This window comes from Colobus angolensis, unplaced genomic scaffold (assembly GCF_000951035.1).
Source record: "Colobus angolensis palliatus isolate OR3802 unplaced genomic scaffold, Cang.pa_1.0 Scaffold103, whole genome shotgun sequence".
In the NCBI taxonomy this organism is placed as follows: domain Eukaryota; kingdom Metazoa; phylum Chordata; class Mammalia; order Primates; family Cercopithecidae; genus Colobus; species Colobus angolensis.
The window spans coordinates 2,852,547-2,877,383 of NW_012111253.1; the positions used below are offsets into that span (position 1 = coordinate 2,852,547).

At 38.8% G+C, this 24,837-nt stretch overlaps 1 protein-coding gene across 1 annotated transcript in view; it reads left to right on the top strand.

Moving 5' to 3' along the window:
• The window catches only part of SYTL5 (synaptotagmin-like 5), a 228,280-nt gene extending 209,455 nt beyond the window's left edge, over window positions 1-18,825 (top strand). Inside the window, exons 13-18 of the mRNA XM_011942009.1 lie at window positions 751-850; window positions 2,463-2,624; window positions 12,397-12,505; window positions 14,120-14,255; window positions 17,396-17,604; window positions 18,683-18,825. Of these exons, the coding sequence (XP_011797399.1) occupies window positions 751-850; window positions 2,463-2,624; window positions 12,397-12,505; window positions 14,120-14,255; window positions 17,396-17,604; window positions 18,683-18,825 (859 nt within the window). The remainder of the gene's footprint in view (window positions 1-750; window positions 851-2,462; window positions 2,625-12,396; window positions 12,506-14,119; window positions 14,256-17,395; window positions 17,605-18,682) is intronic.
• Window positions 18,826-24,837: the final 6,012 nt, after the last annotated feature.

Below are 24,837 nucleotides of genomic sequence, written 5' to 3' on the forward strand. Positions count from 1 at the left end.
TAGCTTGGAAAGGGGTGTTCTAAAACTCAACAGATATTCTGTAGAACTCTGGTAGCATCTTATACATTTCAACCTCGTACACATCTTGTACATTTCTGAGTCTACTGTGATACCCTGCTTCAAGAGGTTCTTGAGATAGCTCAAGCTAAAGTGTTGGGTAGAATTGCTATCACTACTTCAGGTTGTCGTTGTTTATTTTGTCTTTTTCACTATTTTCTTTCACTCACCCATTACCATTGACCCCACTTTCTGACATCAGAAGGCAAGACTAGGAATAGAGAAGCATCTAATCCCAGAAAAGTTTGTGAGACCGTTAACATTAATAATGTACTACATTTATTGAGTAGTACAATATGGTAACTCCTTGGATGTGTCAACTAATTTAATCCTCACAAGGCCATCAGTTAGACACTGTTATTTTCCCAGTTTTACAGATGAAGAAACTGAGGCACAGAGTGGTTATTTAGTAAATTCTTGAGGTCACCAAAACCTCTGAGGCATGGAGTGATTCAAAACCAGGTGGCTTGACTCCCGAACCCACACTCTTTTATCATTATATTTTACCACTTCTCTCTTATGGAAGGCCCAGGGTTCTCATTTTAAGGTATCCTCTCATATAGACAAAATTCTCTTTGGTATTTCCTTTCATGCACACTGGCCCTTTGCCCCTTTTATTCACAGTGAAGTCTTTGAACATTTCTTGCAAATAGATGTTTCACAATAATTACATTTATATTTTCTTACCTATAGTTATGTCAAGTCATACCTTCTTCCTGACAAGTCCCGGAACAATAAGCGTAAGACCAAAATCAGAACAGGCACCAATCCAGAATTCAATGAAACACTAAAGGTAATTAAGTATGGTCTCATAGTAGCTCATGTGATACTGTTCACAACTTCAATGGTTTAGAAGTAACTACAGAGAATATTTTATTTGCATGTCAAGGCTTGTATATGTTTTAGAAAATTAGAATTTGAATAAATTAACATTATACCCTTGACTTTTCTAACATCTTTTGAGGAAACGAAAACACTCTTATTCTGTTTATGTCTCTGCTGCTACTGAATTTGAACCTTGAATAGAGATGATCCAGTCAAACTGCATCTGTGCTGATGCATCTTGCCAAAAAAATTGGTTTTACCCTTGGGCAAACAGTGCTTTTTCTGACTTCCTTAAAAGAAGTTTGTCACAGTTTTGACACTACTTAACAGTCATTTTGCACACATTCATTATTCTGCTAACATAGCATAGATCTATACTGTTTGTTGTTAGGATTTCAGAATCTGACTAAATATAAGTATGTGGTTAATGAATAGTTGAAATGAAGAGCCAGATTTGAGAAATCTCAACAAAAGTGGCCTAGATAAAATATAGCCCAATCCAACTCAATGATCCAGAAAATAGGAATCTCTTTCCAATGAGCTTTCACATAATTAACCCCTTCTCTTGCTATGGACCAATCTGGCCTGGTAAGAAACATCCAGGGAGAATGGAATGAAGAAGTTATTGCCAATTCTATGGAAATTTATGGGCTTGTGCCCAAGAATGATGGAGTCAGAGTCCATTTTAGGAGGAAATTGGTAAGGGCAGAAAGCCATGAGCCTGCATGTGTCAGTGGGAACATGTGTGGAAGCAGGAGCTAATATTAAGACAAAACAAACTGAAAAATGAATAAATACAGGCAGAGGGTGTATTCAATGGCCATAACAGGATTGAAAAGATGACCCCAAATACAGGGAGAGGGTAAATTTAGGAAGCAGGGAGCCAAGGTTAATTATGACAATAACAGCAAGAACAAGAATAGACACTAATCCAAGATCAGGAGTCAGTCAGTCTGAAGTGTGTCCCAGATGGTGGTTGCATAGAACAAGCAGAAGGTTGGAGGGTGTGTGAGCATGTGGCCCTGGATAGTGTTGTTACCAAAAAAAAATGCTAGCCCAGCAACATCTTCTTTCTGTTTAATATACATGTACACCTTTTCACCTCTGCACTTAGGCTGGACTTTATAAAATTTGGTGTTTGCGAGTTTCTCATTGTCAATTCTTTTCTGGATTTGGGGATTCTCATTATGAATAAGATAAGAAAGAAGTTGGAGAATTTATATATTAAACCTTGAGTTTACAAGGTAGGTGTGAAAAAATAATTAAGGAAAATGAAAAACCAATAAAACTGGAAAGAGGATAAGCTTCATCACCTAACACTTTGTATACAGTATCTGGAGTTTACCTCTACCTCAAATACTACCTCAAATATCTTTCAATGCTAAGTCTGGCACAAAATGAGTTTATGGCATAGAACTTCAATTGTAGCAGAAACAAAGAAAAACAAAGAGTTTTCTTTGGGTTTGTTTTGTTCATATTACTGATGTATATGATCTGAAAGATGTTGGAAGTAAATTTCAACCTGTCGTGGAATTGGATAGAGCTCTCCTTGTGGAATGTAATGTTGTAAATGTTTGCAGTACACCATCAGCCATACCCAGTTGGAAACAAGAACTCTGCAGCTGTCAGTCTGGCACTATGATCGATTTGGACGTAATAGCTTCCTTGGGGAAGTAGAGATTCCTTTTGACTCATGGAACTTTGAAAATCCAACTGATGAGTGGTTTGTGCTTCAACCGAAGGTAGGAAATGCTCTTAGATTAGTCAGTTATGCAATGATACAAGTTATGAACGAAATTGATGTCATAGGCCTAAAGAACTCAAAGACTTTCAAATTTCAAGTGATAATCTGCAAAAAATTTGTACAGCAAATTTTGGAATAATATTATAAAAATGTTGTAAATCCACCGCTTTGGAAATTCTTTGTCAATATAGGTCTTCTGTATAATGAAAGCCACATAACCATATATATTTTTTGTTAAAAATTTGTATTATTTGACAGTCTCATTGGATAACCGAAAGCAACACATTATATGATCTTATTAGAGAGTCTTCATTTTCACATAGGCAAAACCAAATTCATACAGCATGAACAATCTCAAAACATTACCTTTATTTCTCATTCTCCACAATTCAGACCATAAGCAGGAGTGATCTTGCCTTTGCTTATACGAGGGAATAACCAGTAGCTAAAGTATCTGATTTTCTTATGTTCCTACTTTTGGGATTCATGACCTAGGCCTTGAGTTACATTCAGAAAAAAAATCTTAGAGCTGATAATTAAATGCCAATATTGTATAGCATGTTCTAATCTAGACCAACAGTGCCTTGGATTCACTTTAAGTGACTGGAGTCTCTATGCATTTACAGTACTTTTTAAGCCAAAATGGAGGTGAGTAAAGGTCACATTTATGCAGTCAAAGATTGTTCTTTATATACAGAAAGGCAAAAACACATTATGATGAAGACAGTGGACTCAAATCAAACTTACTTGGTTCAATCCTGGCTTCATGACTGCCCATGTGACCTTGGGCAAATTATTTAACTTTTTATGCCTTAGTGTCCTCAGTTGTAATATAATCATTGGATGTAGCTTATAGGTCTGTGGTGAGGCTTGAATAAACATTGTATACATGTATACATGTCAGCATTTTATCTGGAACATTGTAAGCTCTCAGTAAATGTTAAATGGTATACACAAGGACTTGGGAGTCCTTGTATTGCAACTGACAGAAACTCCAGCTCATACTGCTCAAAAAATAAAGGGAGATTATTGGCCAGCAGTGATTAGGCATGGCTTGATCCAGATGTTCAAATCTTATCAAGGTCTTGGAATTTCTTGGTCTCTCTTCTTAACTTCATTGGCTTCATTTTCAGGTTCCATGCAGTGTTGTCCTCCCCGACTAGCTCCAAGCATGCCTCTCTAATGACTACAGTGGCTGAAAGCCTTTCATCTTTGCACCACACTGTTCAGAAGAGGAGAGAGTTCCTCCTCCTCCAACAGCCAAATCAATGCATTGGGTCTGGTTCTCCTAATTGTAATTCTATCATTTGTCTATTCTAAGCTAATGACTGTGGCCAGGGAGGTAAGATGCATTAGGTGGCTTAAGACAATCAGAATATACCCTGGTTCTGAAGGAGGGAACAATAGCATCCTTCCAGTCAATTTCCTGGAAATAGTTGAAGGACTTTGCTGGAAGGATATGTAAGTTCTCCTAGACCTCTCCCAGGCATCCTTTGTGCTTAGAAATCAGCATTTTCCACAGTAATCACTTCCACATTGTCAATGAGTGGTTCACAGCCTATCATAAGAGGGAAGCATCTCTGAGTGTTTCTGAGCCTACTGAAGGTAAAAAAGTTCGGATTGCATTCACTGTGGAATACCATGGGCCCTCTGCCAGATCCTCTTAGGTTCCTAACCATGTCTGTCAGGAGGTTCGCTGCAACAGCCTCCACCTGAGACTCTCTTTAGAAGACTTCCCTCGGGCTACTGTAGCTTTTTGCCTACATAGGCAGAAAGCCAGAAGTCCTGGGAATTTTTGTACCCGCTGCCACATGACAACCCTTCATCAATAACTGATAGGTGGGGGAATATGAAGGCCCACTTCCCTTACTGAAAGTGGGAAAAACTCCAAAGTGTTACGTATAGTACCACCTCAGGTAGAAGCTACCTTCCATGGAATTTTGCCCAAGGTTAGACTCGTCCTTGTTCTGCTTCCCATACCGCTTTACTGGTCTCTCTAAGAGAACTTCCTTAATAATTCACTTGCATACAAATCTTCACCTTCGAGTCTATTTCTGAAGAATCCAACAGAAGTTAGTATCTCTAACCTCTGCCAGCTTCCTCTGTTCTGTATAGAAAAGAAGCTGAAGACTCAGACGTGCTTAGCTATCATGTCTTCTGAAAACGTGGAGGACAGGCACAAAGGCATGCTCTATATGCTGCCTTGTGCTTCATTAGTGGCTCATCCTCAGGCTGAGCTGGGCTCTGTGTGGTTGGTTACCAGCCAGCTATGTAAAGTGGCACTTCAGTTTCAGTTTCCTGCCTCGGTCATTTCAATGCAATTGTCACTCCAGCAGCTGCAGATGTAGTATGAGCAGCCTTGGAGACTTGACGTTTCTTGTAGATTATGCAGTCCAGAAGGTGAAACGTGAGTTACAGGGACTGATTTCCCTAGTAATAGGGGATCAGAATTAATAGTCCTTAATAATTCAGAAGTACTGACATACTTCTGCACTAGGAGTGCCAGAAAGGCATGGTGCCTTATTGCTTATTGACTCTGTTAGTGAAGTTTCCTCAATATCTATCTTTGTATGGGCTAGGTCCTACAGTGCTAAGCCAGTGAGGAGGCTGGTGCAGAGAAAGAACTCAAGATGCCAAACATACTGTAGTTTCACAGTATAACTTCCATTTTACTTCATGGCATGGGGTTATTTATTAGCTATAAATCATTATCTTTCTGAAAGGCATGTCAGGTAGTTAGACAAGAAGGTTTTATCAGTATGAATTGCCTTTCAAGCCTTCCCAGAGTGTGCTATTATAAACCAAGGACATCTGAAAATCAACAGCAAGCTTAAGTGGTTTTCCAAGGAAACATTCTCTTATTCTGCCTTCAGGCAGAGAGTAAATGTATGTTCCTTAGGAATTATACCTAGATTAAAGGCTCTCTCTCTTTTTTGGCAGACTTTTGTCTGTAATTCCTTACTCCATGTTACACCTGTAAATGTACTGGGAGTCTCTTCCTTACTCCGACGGAAAGTGGACCTCTCTTTTTTTCAGGAAGCAGAAGGTGGTGGGTGTCATCTGCTTATTTCACATCCCTGCTCAGATAGTCTCAGTGGTTCCCTACTGCTTTTGGATATGGCTTGAATAAATACTAACCCTCCCCCTGGCACTCAGTGTTCTGTTGAATGGCCCAGCCTACTGTAGCAGCAAAAGATGTTAGTTCTCTACCCATACCCATTTTCTTGCAAACAGGGCTCCCCATTGCTTTCACTCCCACCAACCAACCCCTGCCAATCATTGTAGGAGGAGAGCCCTCGGGCTGCTAGAGAGGGCTTGGTTTGCAGGCCAGAAAAGCCAACATAGCCTGGGTATTTAAGTCTCCTGGGGGTGAGCAGAGTCTTGATCAATGACTGGTGGATTAAAGAGCATCAATACTCCCACGTTCTTGCATCTGAGTAGAACAGCTCTGAAGCATGATCTGTCACATCTCCAGAGTACCCCTATGGGACTTAACAAAAGTTACTCTCCATGGAACTTTGCCTGAAATCACATCCTTAAACCTCCTTCACTTTCAGTCCTCCTTCCCCAGTACCCTTCCTAATAAAATACTGTAACTTAAATTAGTGCCTTAGCATCTTCTGGGAAACCCTGAGTTGACACCTTATTTCCATCCTCCTTGCTACTACCTCCCTGTACACACTCCCCTGCTCACATGTGACTTTCTGTCAGTCCCTAAACATATTCTACACAAACCCCATCATATTTTGCTCATACTGCTTTCTCAACGTGGACTAACATTCCCAGTCCATCTTTATCTGTCATCATGTCTCCATCCTTCAAGGACCAGGCAAGAGCTACCTGTTTTTCCCAATCTGGATTAATCTCTCCCTTCCCATAATAGTTTCTTTTTACTTGTGTTGGAATAACTGTCACCATTTATCTTACATTGAACTTTCTGTATAGTAGAAACCCTTTTCCCCTAGAAATTACCACCAATAGTAGGTCAGTTAATAGACAACATCACAGAAATCACCCACATACAAACACACATACTCAATGCCTTTCTTTTATTTTTAATTATTTTGAATTAACACATAAAAATTGTGTATAGTTATCATGTAAAATGTGGTTTTTAAATATGCATATATTATGGAATGGCTACATCAATCTAGTTAACATATACATTACTTCACATAGCATACTTTTTTGTGGTCAGAACACATAAAATTTACTCTCTTAGCAATTTTCAAGAATACAAAGCATTGTTATTATTAATAACTATGGTCACCATGTTGTAAAAGAGATTCCTCAAATTTATTTCTCCTATCTAGCTGACATTCTATTTTGTTTGGCCAACATCTCCCCCAGTTCTCCCCACCCCCAGCCCCTGATAACCACCACTCTACTCTCTGCTTCTATTAATTCAACTATTTTAGATTCCACTATTTTAGATTTATATCTATTTTAGATATAAGTGAGATCATGCAGTGTTCATCTTTCTGTGCCTGGCTTATTTTAATTAACATAATGTCCTCCAGATTTATCCACATTGTTGCAAATGCAACTGACAAGATTTTATTTTTTAAGGCTGAATAGTATTTCATTGTGTATATATATCATATTTTCTTTATCACTTCATCCATTGATAGACAATTAGGTTGTTTCTATATGTTGGCTATTGTGAATCATGCTGCAATGAGCAGGAAAGTGCAGAGATCTCTTTAAGATACTTATTTCATTTTATTTGGCTATATACCCTGTAGTGGGATTGCTAGATCATATATACGGTGGTTCTATAACACTCACTGTATTTAGTCTTTTTGATAGTAGCCATTCTAACAGGTATAAGGTAATAGCTCGTTGCGATTTTAATTTGCATTTCCCTGGTGATTAGCAGTGTTGAGCATTTTGTCATACACCTGTTGGCAATTCGTATGTCTTCTTTTGAGAGATATCTATTAAGATCCTTTGCCCATTATTTAATTGGATTATTTGTTTTCTTACTATTGAATTGCTTGAGTTCTTTATGTATTTTGGATATTAAATTATTTAACTTAAACTGTATCAGATGTATGATTTGCAACTATTTTCTCTCATTCTGCAGATTGTCTCTTCACTCTGTCGATTGTTTTCTTTGCTGTGCAGAAGTTCAGTTTGAGGCAGTCCTATTTGCCTATTTCTGCTTTTGTTTCTTGTGTTTTAAGGGTCATATAAAAAAAATTTCCCAGACCTATGTTATGGAGCTTTTCCCTTATGTTTTTCCTAGTGGTTTTATAGTTTCAGGTCTCATGCTTAAGTCTTTAATCCACTTTGAGTTGATTTTTGTATATGGTGTGAGATAAGGGTCCAATTTCAATCTTCTGCATGTGGATGTTCAGTTGTCCCAACACTGTTTACTAAAGAGACTGTCCTTTCCCCATTGTGTATTTTTGGCACTTTTGTTGATAATCAATTGACCATAAATTTATTTCTGGACTCTCTATTCTGTTCCGTTGGTGTTATGTATCTGTTATTTTGCCAGTACCATGCTGTTTTGATTACTATAGCTTCCCAATGCATTTCTTAAACATTTATTTTTAACTTAAACCAAATAAATGTACATTCATTTGCAAGTCTTCTGATACAGAGACAATTAATTTTGTTTGAATTTCATTCAGTAAGTAAAATTCTGCCATATATTCCTTGCATAAATTATCCTCCTAATGCATCATCATCAGCAGATTCTAATTTGAGTTTTTCTCGAATGAAACAAGAACATAAGAATACTTTCAAAGTAAATCAAATGCAAATTCTTCTCAAAAATTTATGATTTTTTCTAACCTTTCATAGATTCAAGCCCACATATAATCCAATAGCAACTTTGTTTTCAAATCTTTAGTTCTAAAATATTCAACAGAATTGTTATAGTAGCAGCTGTCTTTTGCACTCATAAATTTATGTGACATTAAACTATATAATTACAATTACAAATATGCCTGGCCTAAAGAGTTTGGGGGACTAACTAACGCAGCTGACTCTCAGTGTGCATACAATTCAACTGAAGGGAGCAGATGCATGTTCTTTGCAGGAAAGATTCTGCTATTCACTAGGGATGAAGAACACTAATTAAACTGATGAGTCAGTTAACTAAGTGTGAATTAATAGATCCTGCTACTGCAAATATGTCTACTAGATGGACTGAAAACTCATTGAAAGCAGGGTCTGTCTCATGTGTCCCCACAGCACTTAGCAAAGTGCCTTATAAAAATGTAAGCATTCCAGGCCGGGCGCGGTGGCTCAAGCCTGTAATCCCAGCACTTTGGGAGGCCGAGACGGGCGGATCACGAGGTCAGGAGATCAAGACCATCCTGGCTAACACAGTGAAACCCCGTCTCTACTAAAAAAAAAAAGGCAAAAAACTAGCCAGGCGAGGTGGCGGCGCCTGTAGTCCCAGCTACTCAGGAGGCTGAGGCAGGAGAATGGCGTAAACCCGGGAGGCGGAGCTTGCAGTGAGCTGAGATCTGGCCACTGCACTCCAGCCTGGGCGACAGAGCGAGACTCCGTCTCAACAACAACAACAAAAAAATGTAAGCATTCCATATGTGTTGGTGGACTTGAATTGAATATGATTGGATTCTGCTAACTTTTTCTGAGTAATAGTTGGTTGGATAATTACAATGGTGTTATGCCAGGAGAGGGTGTTGCTTAGGAATTTCCTGGCAAGGTATAAGTATCAAAAATACCCTAAGACATTAGACATGTGCAGGCTGCAATATGACTCTCCACTTTAATTTTTTATATGTGATTATAATGCTACAAGCTTCATCATTATTGTGTTCTCCTTTCATAAGACTTGAGGTCTATACTTATACGGTGTCAACAGTATATTTTAAGCTAAAAACCAATGGAACGTTGGTAAATCCCAATAATGCATGTTTTTGATCTCTAGTAGCACACTGTATATTAGTATGTGATTCCTACACATATCACTTTTTCCTACCCGAAGATCTCACTCAAAAAGCAAACACAGCCTGCTCTGGTTAACTATTGCTGTATACCGAACTACCTTAAACCTTCGTGGCTTACAGCAAGAATTTATTCTCTCTCATGATTATGTGGGTTAACTAGGCTCATCTAGGTAGTTCTGACTTAGGGTTTTTCATGCCACTGCAGCCAGATGGTTGACTGAGGCTGATGTCATCGAAAATCTCAACTGTATTGATTGTTCGAATTGGCTCACTTCCGTGTCTTGCACATGATGTTGGCTGCTGGCTGGAAACTCAGCTAGGCCTGCCAGCTGGAGCACCTACATGCGGCTTGTCTCTGTGGCTTGGGTCTCTCTTAGCATGGGTTCCCAGAGGAAGCATTCAGAAATACCCATTCCAAGAAAGAAAGTAGAAGCTGTCACTCTTAAGACCTGGACCCATATTCTATAATACTAGTCAATACTAGTCAAAGCAATCACAGAGCCCACTCAGACCCAAGGAGAGGTCACAAATACCCCATCTCTCATTGATGACAGTACCAAAAAAGTGGTAACCATCTTTAATCTGTCATAACATCCATTATTATTTTCTACTTATGATATTCACCTAAACTAAAATTTACTGAGATTGTCAAAACAAAAAGAAGAGTCCATTTACAAGGAACTTGGTCTAAAATAATCAGATAAATATTAGATGGATAGTCTATTTTACCATATATTCTCATTTTTGCCCCGGGTAAGAAGGTTGAATAAAATATTTCAAGCATTTTTCCCACCCTTACTAGTAAGTTTTACTATCACCAGCAGGAAAGAAAAGGGAGAGTCAGGCAAGGATTCCTTTTCTTTTTAGTAGTCTCAGTAATTTTTAATTTTTTTTTTACTATTTATTTGTTTATTTATGCCAAGTCTTGAACAGTCTCTGGCTTAGCTATGAGTGGGCTAGGTTTCTGAACTCTCATTCTGCCCTCTCTGAGAGAGCAGTTCTCTGCTCTTGACTCAGAAGTCAGATCTCTAAAGGAAAACCTGGACAAAAGTTTCCTTTCCTGCTCTACCTGTGAAAGAACTCAAAGTTCAGTTGACTCAATGGCAAGTGGGAGACCTATAGAGCAGAGGTTCTGGGTGCATGTGCACATTGATTTTCTTTAATTTGAACTTCATATTTTGAGATGATTGTAAATCTACATGCAGTTATAAGAAATAATACAGAGAGATCCCATGTACTCATTACTTGATTTTCCCCAATGGTAACCTATAGCAAAGCTGTACTATAATATCAAACCAGGTTTTGCTTAAGTTTTTAAAGGCAGGGCCTCACTCTGGCATCCAGGCTGGAGTACAGTGTCAAAATCATAGCTCATTATAATCTCAAATTTCTGGGCTCAAGCTATCCTCCCACCTCAGCCTCCCAAGTAGCTGGGACTACAGGTGCATGCCACCATGCTTAGCTACTTGGGGTCTCACTGTGTTGCCCAGGCTGGTCTCAAACTCCTGGGCTCAAGCAATCCTCCCACCTAGGCCTCCCAAAGTGCTGGGATTACAGGCATGAGCCACTACACCCAGCCACAACCAAGATATTGACATTGATATGATCCACCAATTTTATTCAGAATTCCCAGTTTTGTACTCATTTGTGTGTGTGTGTGTGTGTGCACACGTGTGTGTATATTAAGTTCTATGCAATTTTATCACCTTTATAGGTTTGTGTATCTACTACCACAGTCAAGTTACAGAACAGCTCTAATACCACGTGTGTCCCTCAGGTTGACCTTTTATAACCACATCTAACTCCCTCCCACTACTCACATCCCTAACTTCTAGCAACCACTAATCTGTTCTCCATCTCTATAATTTTGTCATTTCAAGAATGTTACTTAAATAAATGAAATCATAAAGTATATGTCATTTTAAGACTGGCTTTTTTTCACTCAGTAGAATTCTCTAGAGATTCAACTTGTTGCATTTATCAATAGTGTATTCTATTTTTATTAATGAATAGTATTCCACGGTATGGATGTACCACAGTTTGTTTGACCATTCACCTGTTGAAGGAAATCTATGTGGTTTCCAGTTTTTTACTATTACAGATAGAGCTGATACAAATATTAGTATACAAGTTTTGTGTGGATATAATTTTTTCATTTCTCCGGGATAAATGACCAAGAGTGCAATTTCTGGTTAGATGGTCGTTGCATGTTTAGTCTTTCGAGCAGCTGCCAAACTGTTTTCCAGAGTGACTCCACCATTTTACATTCCCACCAACAATGTTTGAGTGAACCACTTTCTCCATGTTGAATTTTGATTATATGAATTACCAATATTGCTTTTAACAGTTGATGACTGGCAGCCCCACGTGAATCAAGCATTATTGCCTACTTTTCCCTTCTTGATCACTTGGGAAAGCCTTAAAAGACATCAAAGATGACACGGAGAAGTAATTTCTGGAGGTACTTTCAGTGGCATTTTTATTCCTGCTTCTTCACATCCCAAACTATATATGTAAACTCAGTGATAGGTCCAGTCATCAATGCATCACAGGTGCTCAATATCTATTGACTGGCCAAATATAAGTTATATGTCTTCTTTAAAATTCCTTTTACTTAAATGTTAAAGGTTCTATGCAAATGCCTTCATAGAGTTGTCCAGCCTTTCTTTTCTCTTTTCTCTTACCTAAGGTATCTCTTAAATCAATGAGAGCCAACAGAGTTGAAATGGGAATGGATTGTCACATTTATGCCACCAAGTAAATATTGCACATTCAAATGTGGACTACAATACTAAGCAAATCATTCATACTCTTTCAATTTACTTGTTTCTCCTTGGCCAGGTGGAGTTTGCTCCTGATATTGGCCTTCAATACAAAGGAGAGCTGACAGTTGTTTTACGTTACATTCCCCCAGAAGAGAATCTGATGCTTCCACCAGAACAACTCCAAGGTAGAGTAAAAATCAGTGACTTTGATCAATGACATTCTGTTTCTAGAAGTGTGGTAGTGGGAATCAGGGACTGGCTGCATTCTATGTCTTTCATATTACACAAACAAAACATAAAGGGTTAGGTGTCACTGTCTTTTGGGGAGAGTTGAGATGTGTATACCATATATGGAAGAATGCAGGATTCTTACAAGGAAAGGACAAAATTCATACTTAGAAACCAGCCTTGGTGGTCAGATTTGTTTTTTGTTAGTCCCAAAGATATAGGATCTTCCCCCAGGGTTGGGGGAAGGCAGGCTGCTGGGAGGCAAGCATAGGAAACTGCTCCATGGATTTATGACATTCACAACTATTCAGGGAGTCTTGATGAAGAAGTTGTTCTAGAACACAGGATTTAAAGGAAAAAATCAGATGGAGTCAATTTATAAATCTCTCTTCCCCTTTGTATTGAGCTGTTATTGCATTGCTATAAGAAATACTCAAGACTAGGTAATGTATAAATAAAAGAAGTTTAATTTGCTCATGGTTCTGCAGACTATGTAGGAAGCATAAAACAGGCATATGCGTCTGAGGAGGCCTCAGGAAACTTACAATTATGGCAGAAGGTGAAGGTAGAGCAGGGGTCTCACATGACAGGAGCAGGAGCAAGAGAAAGAGAGAAGGTGCCACATACTTTTAAACAACCAGATCTTACAGGAATTCACTCACTATCGTGAGGACAGCACCAAGGGGACGGTGCAAAACAACTCATGAGAAATCCACTCCATGAGCCAATCACCTCCCACCAGGCCCCACCTCCGATAGTGGAGATTACATTTCAACATGAGATTTGGGTGAGGATACGCATCCAAACTATCTTGCCTTTCTTTTACCATCAACTCTTGCAGGCAGCCTCCTCTGTCCTCCCGTTCACTATAACTCTTTTCAGTGTGAGCTTGTGCAAGTAACTCACTATCTCCTGACTTCAATTTCCTCACTTCAAAGGGTTGTTGTGAAGAATAAATAGGTTCATATATGTAAAGTGCTTAAAACAGTACTAAATAAACGTGCTGGTTGTGGTACTGGTGTATATCATTCATGTTGAACGTATTTCATAGAATAGAAAAGTGAGGTGGAAAAGAGATTTCTCTCACCCTAAAATGTAACTGCTTGGGCTGTAGCCTCTAGAGCTGACTCTGACTAAAACTGACTATTTGTAAGACTAAACTATCAAAGGGAGTTATGGAATTTTCTCTTTCGGAGTTGTGGTGTGTGTATATTGCTTTCATCATAGTTATTTCTCACTACGAGCAGGAATGGTGCTCCGGAAAACTCTTAGGCATTCCATGCCTTTATACCCTGTGAAAAGATACGCTTTGTAAGGGAGTGTTTAAAGTTTTAAACTTATTTGTTCATTTGTTTCAACAAACACAAATGAAAGACCTATCTGGAAGGAATCCAATGGGGGCAAAAATGTTTAAATTAATAAAAATATACAATAATGTAAAGGCCCAATTCAGTCAGCAAATGAAATATATCTTTGTATATGATCTTTGTAAATTTTGAAATGGAACCCATGATTTATCTATTTTTTTTTTCTCTCTCCCCACCATTCCCTCATTTTGGTGGCTGACACAGGAAATAAGACTTTTAAAAAGGGAAAGAAGAAGGAGTCACCTGTAATCTCTGGAGGAATACTAGAAGTGTTCATCAAAGAGGCAAAGAATTTGACAGCAGTGAAGTCAGGAGGCACATCTGATAGCTTTGTGAAGGGGTAACTTTGTTTTAGCTCTTTCTGGATGATACTTAATAAGAGATGAAAGGATCTGTGATCCACAAGCCAGTGGTGGCTGTGAGCCTTCCGTGTTCTGTTTACTAGAAGTGTATGGGTGAGAACTACCCTTGAATGCTGGCTCTTACATCTAAAACAACACAAATGTTGAGGGAACTGCTGATTCTAGCAGTCACTCTGTTTCCAACATATTTCAGGAATTCCCATCACTCTTACTCTCAAGACAGTCAACTTTTTTCTGTAAGATTCATTTGTTGAAAAAGTGGAAAAAATATGATTTTCTAGGTGTAATGTATTTTTATTGTTCGTTATTATCATTTTGTACTGGCAATGTGCAACGATAACCAAAATATCAGATCCTTGATATTTTTCTCTCTTGGGGGAAATTGTAAAAAGTAGAGATGTCAGAGCATCCTTGCTGGATTTATCCATTGTCGAGTGCTTTGGAGAGGCTCCAAGACCACCTGCCAGACATTTGTGCCCAAGTTGTGGAGCAAAGGGCAGCTTCTTGAGGGAATGCAGCCCTTAAAATAGATACTCTTACCCAACTCTAGGCAACTCAAACATCAAATCGCTTTTGATTTCTGACTATTGGATATTTTTATCTTGGAAAATGAGGAACTAAGACTGCAAGATTATTTTTCATTCATTCGAACACACACAAAAATGCACATGTGCTAAGCACCAGGTGCTATGCTTTCAAAAATAAATAACGTATTATCCCTGCCTTCATGGAACTCCATAAAGCACATAAGGTAAAACAAATTTCCATGATGCCAGACCATGAGGTTCATTCTTTGAGTCAGATGGCAATATTGTTCCTCTTCTCATGCTGTATTAGAAAAGTATATTTTTTCCTACAAGGAAATGGTTTGGGTTCACTCTCACATGTTCTAACTTTGCCTTTTTGTTGTTTTTTTGTTACGTTGTTTTTTTATTTTTGTTTTTGTTTTTGTTTTGAGACAGAGTTTTTCTCTGTCACCCAGGCTGGAGTGCAGTGGCACCATCTCAGCTCACTGCAACCTCCGCTTCCCAGGTCCAAGTGATTCTTATGTCTCAGCCTCCTGAGTAGCTGGGATTACAGGTGCGTGCCACCATGCCCAGCTATTTTTTTTTTTTTTGTATTTTTAATAGAGGTGGGGGTTTCACTACATTGGCCAGGCTGGTCTCGAACTCTTGACCTCACGTAATCTGCCTGCCTCAGCCTCCCAAAGTGCTGGGATTACAGGCATGAGCCACTGTGCCTGGCCACATGTTCTAACTTTGGTAAAGCCAGTAGTGGGGAGAAGCAGTTCTGGGGCCTCCCCATTGGTGAGTGTGTGTGCCTGAATCCTGGCACATCTGCCCTTCACTCTTTCTTGCAGTGGATTTGAGCATAGAAGAAATGCTTTCTTTGGATACTGCAGTTACAATTTGTGTCATTAGCCCTACCATCCAGTTTAAGCCTGTGCTGCTTACTGTCTGGGGTGGAATGAGGAGATGGCTCCCAACCTGTGGCCATGTTGTGAACTTGCGGTGCTACTTGACATCTTCTGGAGCAGTATTCACTTTATCTTGTGGAAAATTTATAAAGCAGAAATAATAAAAGACTATTTTTGTTCTAGAAAGAAAAACAAAAGCCAGTAACTTTCTGGTAAATTCTGTCTATAATACTACTTAAACATTAGGCTGATTCTAAAGACATGAGATTTTTTTTAAAGACAGTGAGGGAGCAAGAATAGACCCTCTGTAAAGTTTAATAATATAAAATATATCCATTAACAATATGTCTGGCTGTGAGCCAAAAGAACAGTGGCTTAAACAAGACAAGTTTTTTTTTCCTCTCTTACATGTAAACAAAGACTGAAGGTAAGGTCTCCAGGGCAGGTATGGAAGCATCATGATTATCAGGGACCCAGGATTTTTCCATCTCATTATGGTATCCACCTAATGGGTTAGGATAGCTGCTCATGTTTCAGCTATCCCATACAAATTCCAGCTGACAGGACACTTTCCAGATGTAAGAAGTAGTTTCATAAGCACTACTTCTTATATCCCATTGGCCATAACTCAGTCACATGGCTATTCTAGCTGCAAGGAAGGCTGGGGAATGTAATCTTTATTCTGGGCAACACTGTGCTCAAATAAAAACACAGCGTTTTTTAGAGGAATACAAGGAGAGAATGGATATTAGGAGATAATCAGTCTCTGCTTGGTACATGAAATGAAATCTTAAGTGACTTAATGTACCTTCTTTATTGTAAAGTCATTTGCTTGTAGCACTTTTCATTTTTGATGTACTAATTCCATATGTACGTATGTCTTCTTTTCTAAAGTATGCTCCCTGAAGAGGGAAAACAGCCATTTTTATCACATACCTAGAGCCTCATACAGTGTTTTGACCATGGTCGAGAAAACCTAGGATACAGGTGTTTTATTTGAAGAGATTTCAGGAAACACCAGTGAGGAAGTGGAGAAAATGAGACAAGGAAGAAAGAGAAGTTGATTAAAACATATGATAATGGGCAGGTTACCACTGTGGACAACTGGAGCTTGATTCCATTGGGGAAGCAGTGAGGAACTCTGTGGAATATATCTTAGGATTGTCACTTCGAGGGACAGGGAAGCTGGGGAATTATCCACCAATTTCTCAAACTCATCAGTTAAAGGTTGCCCCGGGGCATTAAATTCCAAGTAATCCCAGAGTTTCCTGCACATAAGCTGAGCCAGCTAACACAACATCAGATAAATTCCTTAATTAGAGGAATTTATTCCTTGTGTCAAAAGACACAGGCACTTGAGGTAGGAAGCTGAAAGCATATCAGGAACTTCCCATCCTGGCTGCAAGTCAGCTCCAAGGAGGACCAAAAAGATGTGAAACAGGGCATACAATAGTGTCTATTGCAGGAGGTATTTTCTTTTCAAGATGGAAGGAAGGACGAAAATAGGATTAGAAAGGAGAGTGAGGGCATTTTACTATTGTCCCACTTGCAAAAAATAACAAGTCATTCCGCTATATAAATCCAGATTTAAGCATATAGAAGCCTGGAAAGGAAAATCAGATAGACACCTCACACTTGCGTGCACGTTGACATTTTCTGTCTGCTATCTTACTGATGGTTTGATTGTTTTTCCTCCTGCAGCTACCTGCTCCCTGATGATAGCAAAGCCACCAAGCACAAAACTCTAGTAATAAAAAAGAGTGTTAACCCTCAGTGGAATCATACATTCATGTTCAGTGGCATCCATCCCCAGGATATAAAGAATGTTTGCCTAGAACTTACCATCTGGGACAAGGAGGCCTTTTCCAGCAACATTTTTCTGGGAGGAGTTCGTTTGAATTCTGGAAGTGGTGAGGGATTTGGGGACCCACAGGGATGGTCTGTGACTGGGCCCATTTGGGGGCACTATTCTTGCAGGTGTGATGTGCAGTGGATATACATATGTAGTTTCAGCTAAATCCTGAAATTACCACAAATGCTTCATTCCTTTAGCTAAGGATCTATTCATTGTTAAAATACAAATATAACTACAGTACCTTTGTATCCTTAGGCTAGAAGATTGGAAGATATAATGTTTATATTCAGTCCTTTCGTAGACTAACACTTACACTTTAGTCTAAGTGAATTTTAAGTACTTTCTTGGACCTTGCTTCAGATTTTACTCAGAAGATGATTACCAAGACAGCACAGCCTTCTGATAGGAGGAGAGCGACTTTCAAGACCAACATTACTTCATCATCTTCTCAATTCTGTCCAGCACTTGCAGCTATTATTCATACCAGTTGAATTGAAAAGAAATCATTTTTTCATAAAAATAACACCAATGTTGTTAAAAACACATCAAGGAAACCCACCACTGGTGCCGCAAGACACAACTGTAACAGGGTGAATTGGAAGAGGGATTACAGTAGTAGAGCACATGCAGTCCCCCTAACTCTCATTATCCCATAGCCTAAGCCAGACATAGATGAGACCATCTGCATACACCATGGTAAATATTTCTGTTGAGGAAGGTCTTATCACTATGGTAATTACTTATTTATAGATAAAGGGGAGCCAAAATATCTATACCACTAAAAGGAAAACTCCCCAGGTCAGAAAAGTGTCCTTGTTAGAAAAAGAGAGCCAAATTCATCCCGTTCTTCTGTCATGTTAGCACAGTCCAGATGAACCAGCTCTCTGCTAAAGTAGGGAACAAGTGAGTCACCAGGGCCACCCTGATTTGCCTCACATGGCCTAGGCATTAGAGAATAGTGCAGGCTGCAAATGATTGATTCAATTCTAACACCACTCACTATATATACTAAGTGAGAACAAGCCAGTAAAAGGCACTCTGGTCAAAAGGCCCCCTCAGAAGTTGATAGATGCCTTGCAGGAGAGAAAAACATTTCATGTGTGACATATAATGTTCCCATTTCGTTTCTTCAGGTGTGAGCCATGGGAGGAACGTGGATTGGATGGACTCTCAGGGGGAAGAGCAGCGCCTTTGGCAGAAGATGGCCAACAACCCTGGAACTCCTTTTGAGGGTGTACTCATGCTTCGTTCCAGCATGGGAAAGTGTAGACTCTAAAGGGACCAGTTCTCCAAGAATGAGGCCACCAGGGCCTATCTGGCTGTCTTTTCCTACCAGTAGCAAACTGAGACCTGGGATTCTGCTTCCCTGCCATTTCTCATCTGACAGTATTGGGACATGAAGGGAGAGATGTCAGTAGCATGAACATTTAGGGCCTTGTTGAGTGCCTAAAAAACATATATTTTCGTCCAATCAGGGCCTTCTTCATTGGATGATAGAAAGTGTACTACTCTGTCCTGTCAACGAGCAAATTGTGCAAAGGTTTATAGGGTTTATACCATAAAAGAAATGGCACAAGCTCATTTGAAACTACAGTTGAGATTGGGGTCGTTCATTTGCTAATTATAAGTTACTTTAGATTTCCTCAAATCCTTTGAAGAGAAAGGGGACCACTGAGAAGGCAGATCACTTGAAAAGTTAGAAGAAATGATACTGGCCAACTTTTACTCACTCTAGGAATCCACATGCTCTCAAGAAGGCATTGTAGGGATGGTTGCTTGAGCAAGGGGGTTGTCCTGTTATTGCAGCAAACTTGTGGATTAACCAAGTAGTATTTCAAGATGGACTGACAGGGCTTTCTGTGATTACTATAGAATTTATCATCTAAATCAGTTTATTTTTGAGAACAAAGAGAGCTAAATAACTACATCAGAACGATTGATGTCGATTAGAATTGACCTGGGAAAATTGGGATGTAGGGTCACCCTACTGATGACCTAAGAGTTAGCTCTGTTGTAAACATTTATTTTATAAAATGTTCTAAGCCATTAACTAAAAGGAAATGAGAAATAATGGTCAATTGATGTACCTTTTCAATTGTGTTCATTGATGAGACTAGTTTAATGAAAAAGGAGGTACTCTACCTGCTATTTTACTTCTGTTTCTCTTCTGCCCTGTTATGGGAGAGAATCAAAGACTCCATCTGCTCTCTGCCCCCTTGTTTTCTCCTTCACTGAGTTTTTCTTATCTCCTTTTGCAGTGGTTAACTATTGTCACAATAATGCTGAATGAAAAAAATACACCAAATGTCAGTGGCTTAAAATGACAATCCTTTTTCTCATAGTTCTGAAGACTGGCTATGACACCTCTGCTTCCTGCTACAGGCCTGAGGTTCTAGGTTGGCTTCTTATGCCTCATCCTCTTTGAGCCCAAGGGCTAGCCAGAGCATCTGGATGGCAGAAGTGTAATAGGATGAGCCCCACTGCTCGGGTACATTTTCAGCCCCTGGTTGTGTCATGTCTACTGATATCTCATTGGTCAAAGGAAGTCAGATGGCCAAGATGAAGAGGCAGGGAAATATGCACTGCCCACAATGAAGCCATGACAAGAGTGAGGATGCAGGAAGGGATGAAGAATTGGGGCCAACAGTTCAATCTACCATATCTTCTCTCACTTGGAATTCCAGATGCTTGAGCCACGAAACTTAGATGCAAAGAAAGTTAAAGCTAGAAGGAACCTCAGGCCCAGTTCCTCATTTTGCAGATTCCAAACGTGAATTTCAGAGGGCTGAGATATCTTGCCCAAGGCCATATAGAGGCTGTGACTAAATCTGGACTTAAATCCAGGCTATCGATCTTAGGCCAGTGGTCTTTTTTCACTGCAGTCCTTGGCATAATGCTATGCTTATTAAGGTGGATAAGAGGGCATATGTCAAGAAATTTGGAGCAGAGTCCGATTACTTGAGCATGAACATACCTGACCAAAGTATGTTCTGGAGTCATATTCTAGCCTCTGAGCTCATTTTTTCATATGAATTCATAAAAAATCCTCAAAAGTTTAGAAACTGAGTTTTAGTAGTAACAGAGCTAGAATCATCTTCAGGCTTATTCCTGCTAGTTGTTCCATATTTCTAGATTTCCTCTTGAATTTTGAAAACTGATTTAAGACTATATATTTAGTATTATTATTAGTAAGGGAATAAGCAATCCAATTTCAATTTTATTCAGAAATAGGTCACCTAATTCTAGAAAATGGTTATTAGTCTAGTGTCGCTTAGCAAGGTACTTAAAAGAAAAACTGTGCATATCCCTGTGTTGCCCTTCTTAAAAACAGAAAACAAAAAGTGTAAGATCATCATTGCTTCCCACATAGGAAAAATAAAATGTCTTCAGACTTGATGTGACTCATTCTGTCTTCAATTACATTTTTAGGGGAGGTAAGAGGGTGGTGATGGTGAAATCTGGAAGCATATCTGGAATAGACACAACAAAGTGGATTTATTCATTAATAATAAATATGAAAAATAATAAATTTTAAAATGTATAACTTGAACTCAAGAAGAGCATGAACTTTATGTGTTCAGATCTTTGCCACACATAAAGCAACTCTCTGTATCATGATTTCATAAAATCCAACATCTAACTAGGTATTCCCATAATGCAAAACTCAAGTATGCAAAAATATATCAGAAATCTATTGGTGTTGCTCTTGGAAATAAAAGGCAAAAGTATGGTCTAGAACTACAAATAGCATTTTTAAATATAGGTAATGCATGTGAATGGCACAGAATTCAAATAGTTCAAAATTGTGAAAAGTTAAGTCTTCTTCTCTCCTCTTCCATATCAGAAAATACTACAGTCTCATTCTTCTTTATGGCTACAAGATATTAAATTATAGGGATGTATCAAATTTATTTAACCAGTCCTACCCACTACCACATTAAATATGGTTAACCAAGTTATCTATATTTAATGGCTTTTCTAAGCAATCTTTTCCTTCAAAAAATAAACACTTTGAAATTCAAAATGAGTTATAGATCTTACCCAACCATTCCACTTCTGAGTATTTTTTTTACAGAGATAGATACATATATGAGAAAAGAGTACATACAAGGATATTTATTGAAAGAGATTGGAAACAACCCAAAAGCCCATCAATAGAGGCCTTGTATAATATCACATGACCCTGATTTTCTGCTTCACAAGTCACTGCTTCATCTTTGTCTTTACTCATTCTCTACAAAACTATTAAAAATTGGATTCCTCAGTGCTCAGTTCTTTTCTCCTCACTTTATAGAGCCTTCCAGGCATTATTGTGTACTGTACTCTCAAGGTTTCATACGCTTTTCACTTCCAACTCACATCTCTAACCCGGATCCTTCCTGTCAGCCTCAGACCCAGATCTAACCGCCCATATGATATCTCCACCAGGATACTTCATGTTTTCAACAGATTAAAAACTGTACTCTTCATTCCACCATCTGCCTCCCATCATGTATTCCTGCACCAGCCTGCCCTGTCTCAGTACCTGGTACCATCATCCGCCCAGTAACAGTAACCAAACACCTGGTATTGATCTTTGGTTTCTGCCTCTTTCTTATCCTGAGGTAAAAATCAATCAGGATATCGTATTGATTCTCCCTCCTAAATATCTCTAGAGCCTGTCCAATTCTCACTGTCTGCATGGCACCACCCTAGTCCAAGCCACCATCACCCGTCTCCAAGATTATTGCAGCAGTCTCCTAACTGCCATCTATACCACCAATTTTATCCTCCCTTAATCCATTCCTCTTACTGTGACCAGAGTGATTTGTCTCAGCATGTTATTTTAAAATGTTCAAATATACAGAAAAGTTGAAAGAACTTTATAGTGAACACTCTTATATCCACCACCCAAATTCAGCTCTGCCATTCGCATTTGACTATACTTGCTTACCATTATTGATCTATCTGTCCATCCCCAGAGTGATCTGTAAAACCCTCCATGGCTTCCCATTGTCTTGAGAATAAAATATAAATTCCTGCTCATGGCCCTGCATAAGATGGTCACTGCCAGTTTCTCCCAGGCCATGCCGCCCCTCCCCTTCTCTTCAGTCACAGAATTCATTTTTCTTCTTCTCAGTTGTGCCAGGCTCTATCCCACCTCATGGCCTTTGCCAGGAATCTTCTTGGTCCATCTTTTCTTCAGCCTGATTCCCATTAGTCATCCAGGTCTATAATGTTACCTCCTCAGGGAAACCTTCCCTGATGACTCTCTACTGAACCAGGTCACAGCAGCCTGCCTTTATTTCCCCTTCAGTGCACACATCACAATTATAATAAATTATGAATGTAATGAGTCCTTTAACATCTGTGTCTGTTTCCTCCCTGCCACATCCCTACAATGTAAGATTCGGAAGGGCAGAGACAATATGTATATTTTTTACAGCTATATCCTGGTCCTTAGCTCACAGTAGGTCATCAAAAAATATTTGTGGAATAAGTGAAAATAAACTAATGTAACACCATAGAATATTAGACGTAGGCATCTTTAGAAACCACCACTTCTAACTCCCAATTAACAGATAAGGAAACTGGGGCCCAATTAGATCAAGAAAAATCTCTGATTTCGTTTACTGATTGGTCTTTTAAAAGCCACCTTACTATAGTTGCCATGCTCTGCAATGACACAGCATAATGACTATACTTAAAAATAATGTATATTTCAAAAAAGCTAAAAGAGAGGATTTCAAGTGTTCTCACCACAAAGAAGTGATAAATATTTGAGGTGATGGATATACCAATTAGCTTGGTTTACTCATTCCACAGTGTATATGTGTATCAAAACACCACATTGTACTCCATAAATATATACAATTATTATTTATCAACTAAAAATAAAATTAATTTTTATAAAAGCAACCTTCCAACAAGTACTGTAGTTACAACCCTAGACTGTTGGGCCCAGCTTGTCTCAGCATAGATCAAAGCACAAAGTATGCTTCCAGCCCCGCATGTCAGCTTATCAGAAGAAGAGACCACAGCCTTGCATGGGACGTCCCACTCCTTCTTTGAAGATCTCAACTGTCATTTTTCCCTCAGATAAATCAAGTTGAAAAGGGACATGGACAAGTCTAAAACCCTGATTTTATCCATGCACACATAAATAACACATACAGGATGTGGTAGATTCATTCTGTTAATCAGCTCTCCTTTCATTTATGTTGTTATTGTCGCTGGACTCATCAGGATGTAGATTTTCCAGGCCATGAAAACACCATAAAGAAATGTATTTTGAAGTAGCCTCATACTCTTGGCCTCTTTTTCCTTAAGAAATGTTCACAAATGTGTAGCTAATAATCATTAAGTACTTAGGTAATTAATGAATGAATTGAGCCCACCTGATTCACAGTCATATTAGTCTCATCGTTACCTACTGCTCCAAGGTTTGCCTTTGGTGAAGGAGGAGAAAACCATGGAAGTAATTAGAGTAAACCCCACCTTTAGAAGTAAAGTGTAATGAAATATCAAGTCCTAGAAGCATCTGAAAGTGAGAATTAGTAGCATTTTGGGCTGTGATCAATGTTTGTTTTTCTCCCATGTATACATTTCACATTAAAGTGAACATTGTCTCTAGAAGTTGCCAGAAGGGTTTTACTCTTACAATAGTGTCATGTATGACCTCTGAAATTGAAGAAAAATAGGAGGGGAATGTTCATACAGGCAAAAGTACAACAAAAATTAGATCTGGAAAGGTTTGAACAATAGCCAGGAAAATTGTACTACATCAAGGATTCCAAAGGACTATCTGAATCATCTGGAGTATGAACTGAATACATTTATTCCAGAGCATTGCTCCAAGCCTACTAAACAAAATCTCTAGCAATCCCAATCATTTTAATCAAGCTTCTTGGGTGAATCTAATGCAAATGGATCACAGTTTGAGAAACACTGCATTTGAGGACAAATTATACCAACTCTATTCTTCAAACCAACTCTACATCATGATGGCTGCTTGAATTTGATCTTGAAGTAGTCTATCTTTTGCATACCCAGAGATCATTAATTGCAAGGCAACCATGAAGGGGTGGAAAGAGTCTAATCTTCAACTCAGAGAATACTAGTTCAAGTCTTGAATTGAGTGCTTACCAATCATGTGACTTCAATCAAGTTAATTATTCAGTATAGGCCATGTCTATCTGCCTGTAAAATTCAAATAAATAGGTTACTTTGGAGTAACTGAAGATATCAAATAAGGTAATATATGTAAATATGCTTTGCAGATTCTAATCCATTGTTTTAAAAAGGTCAT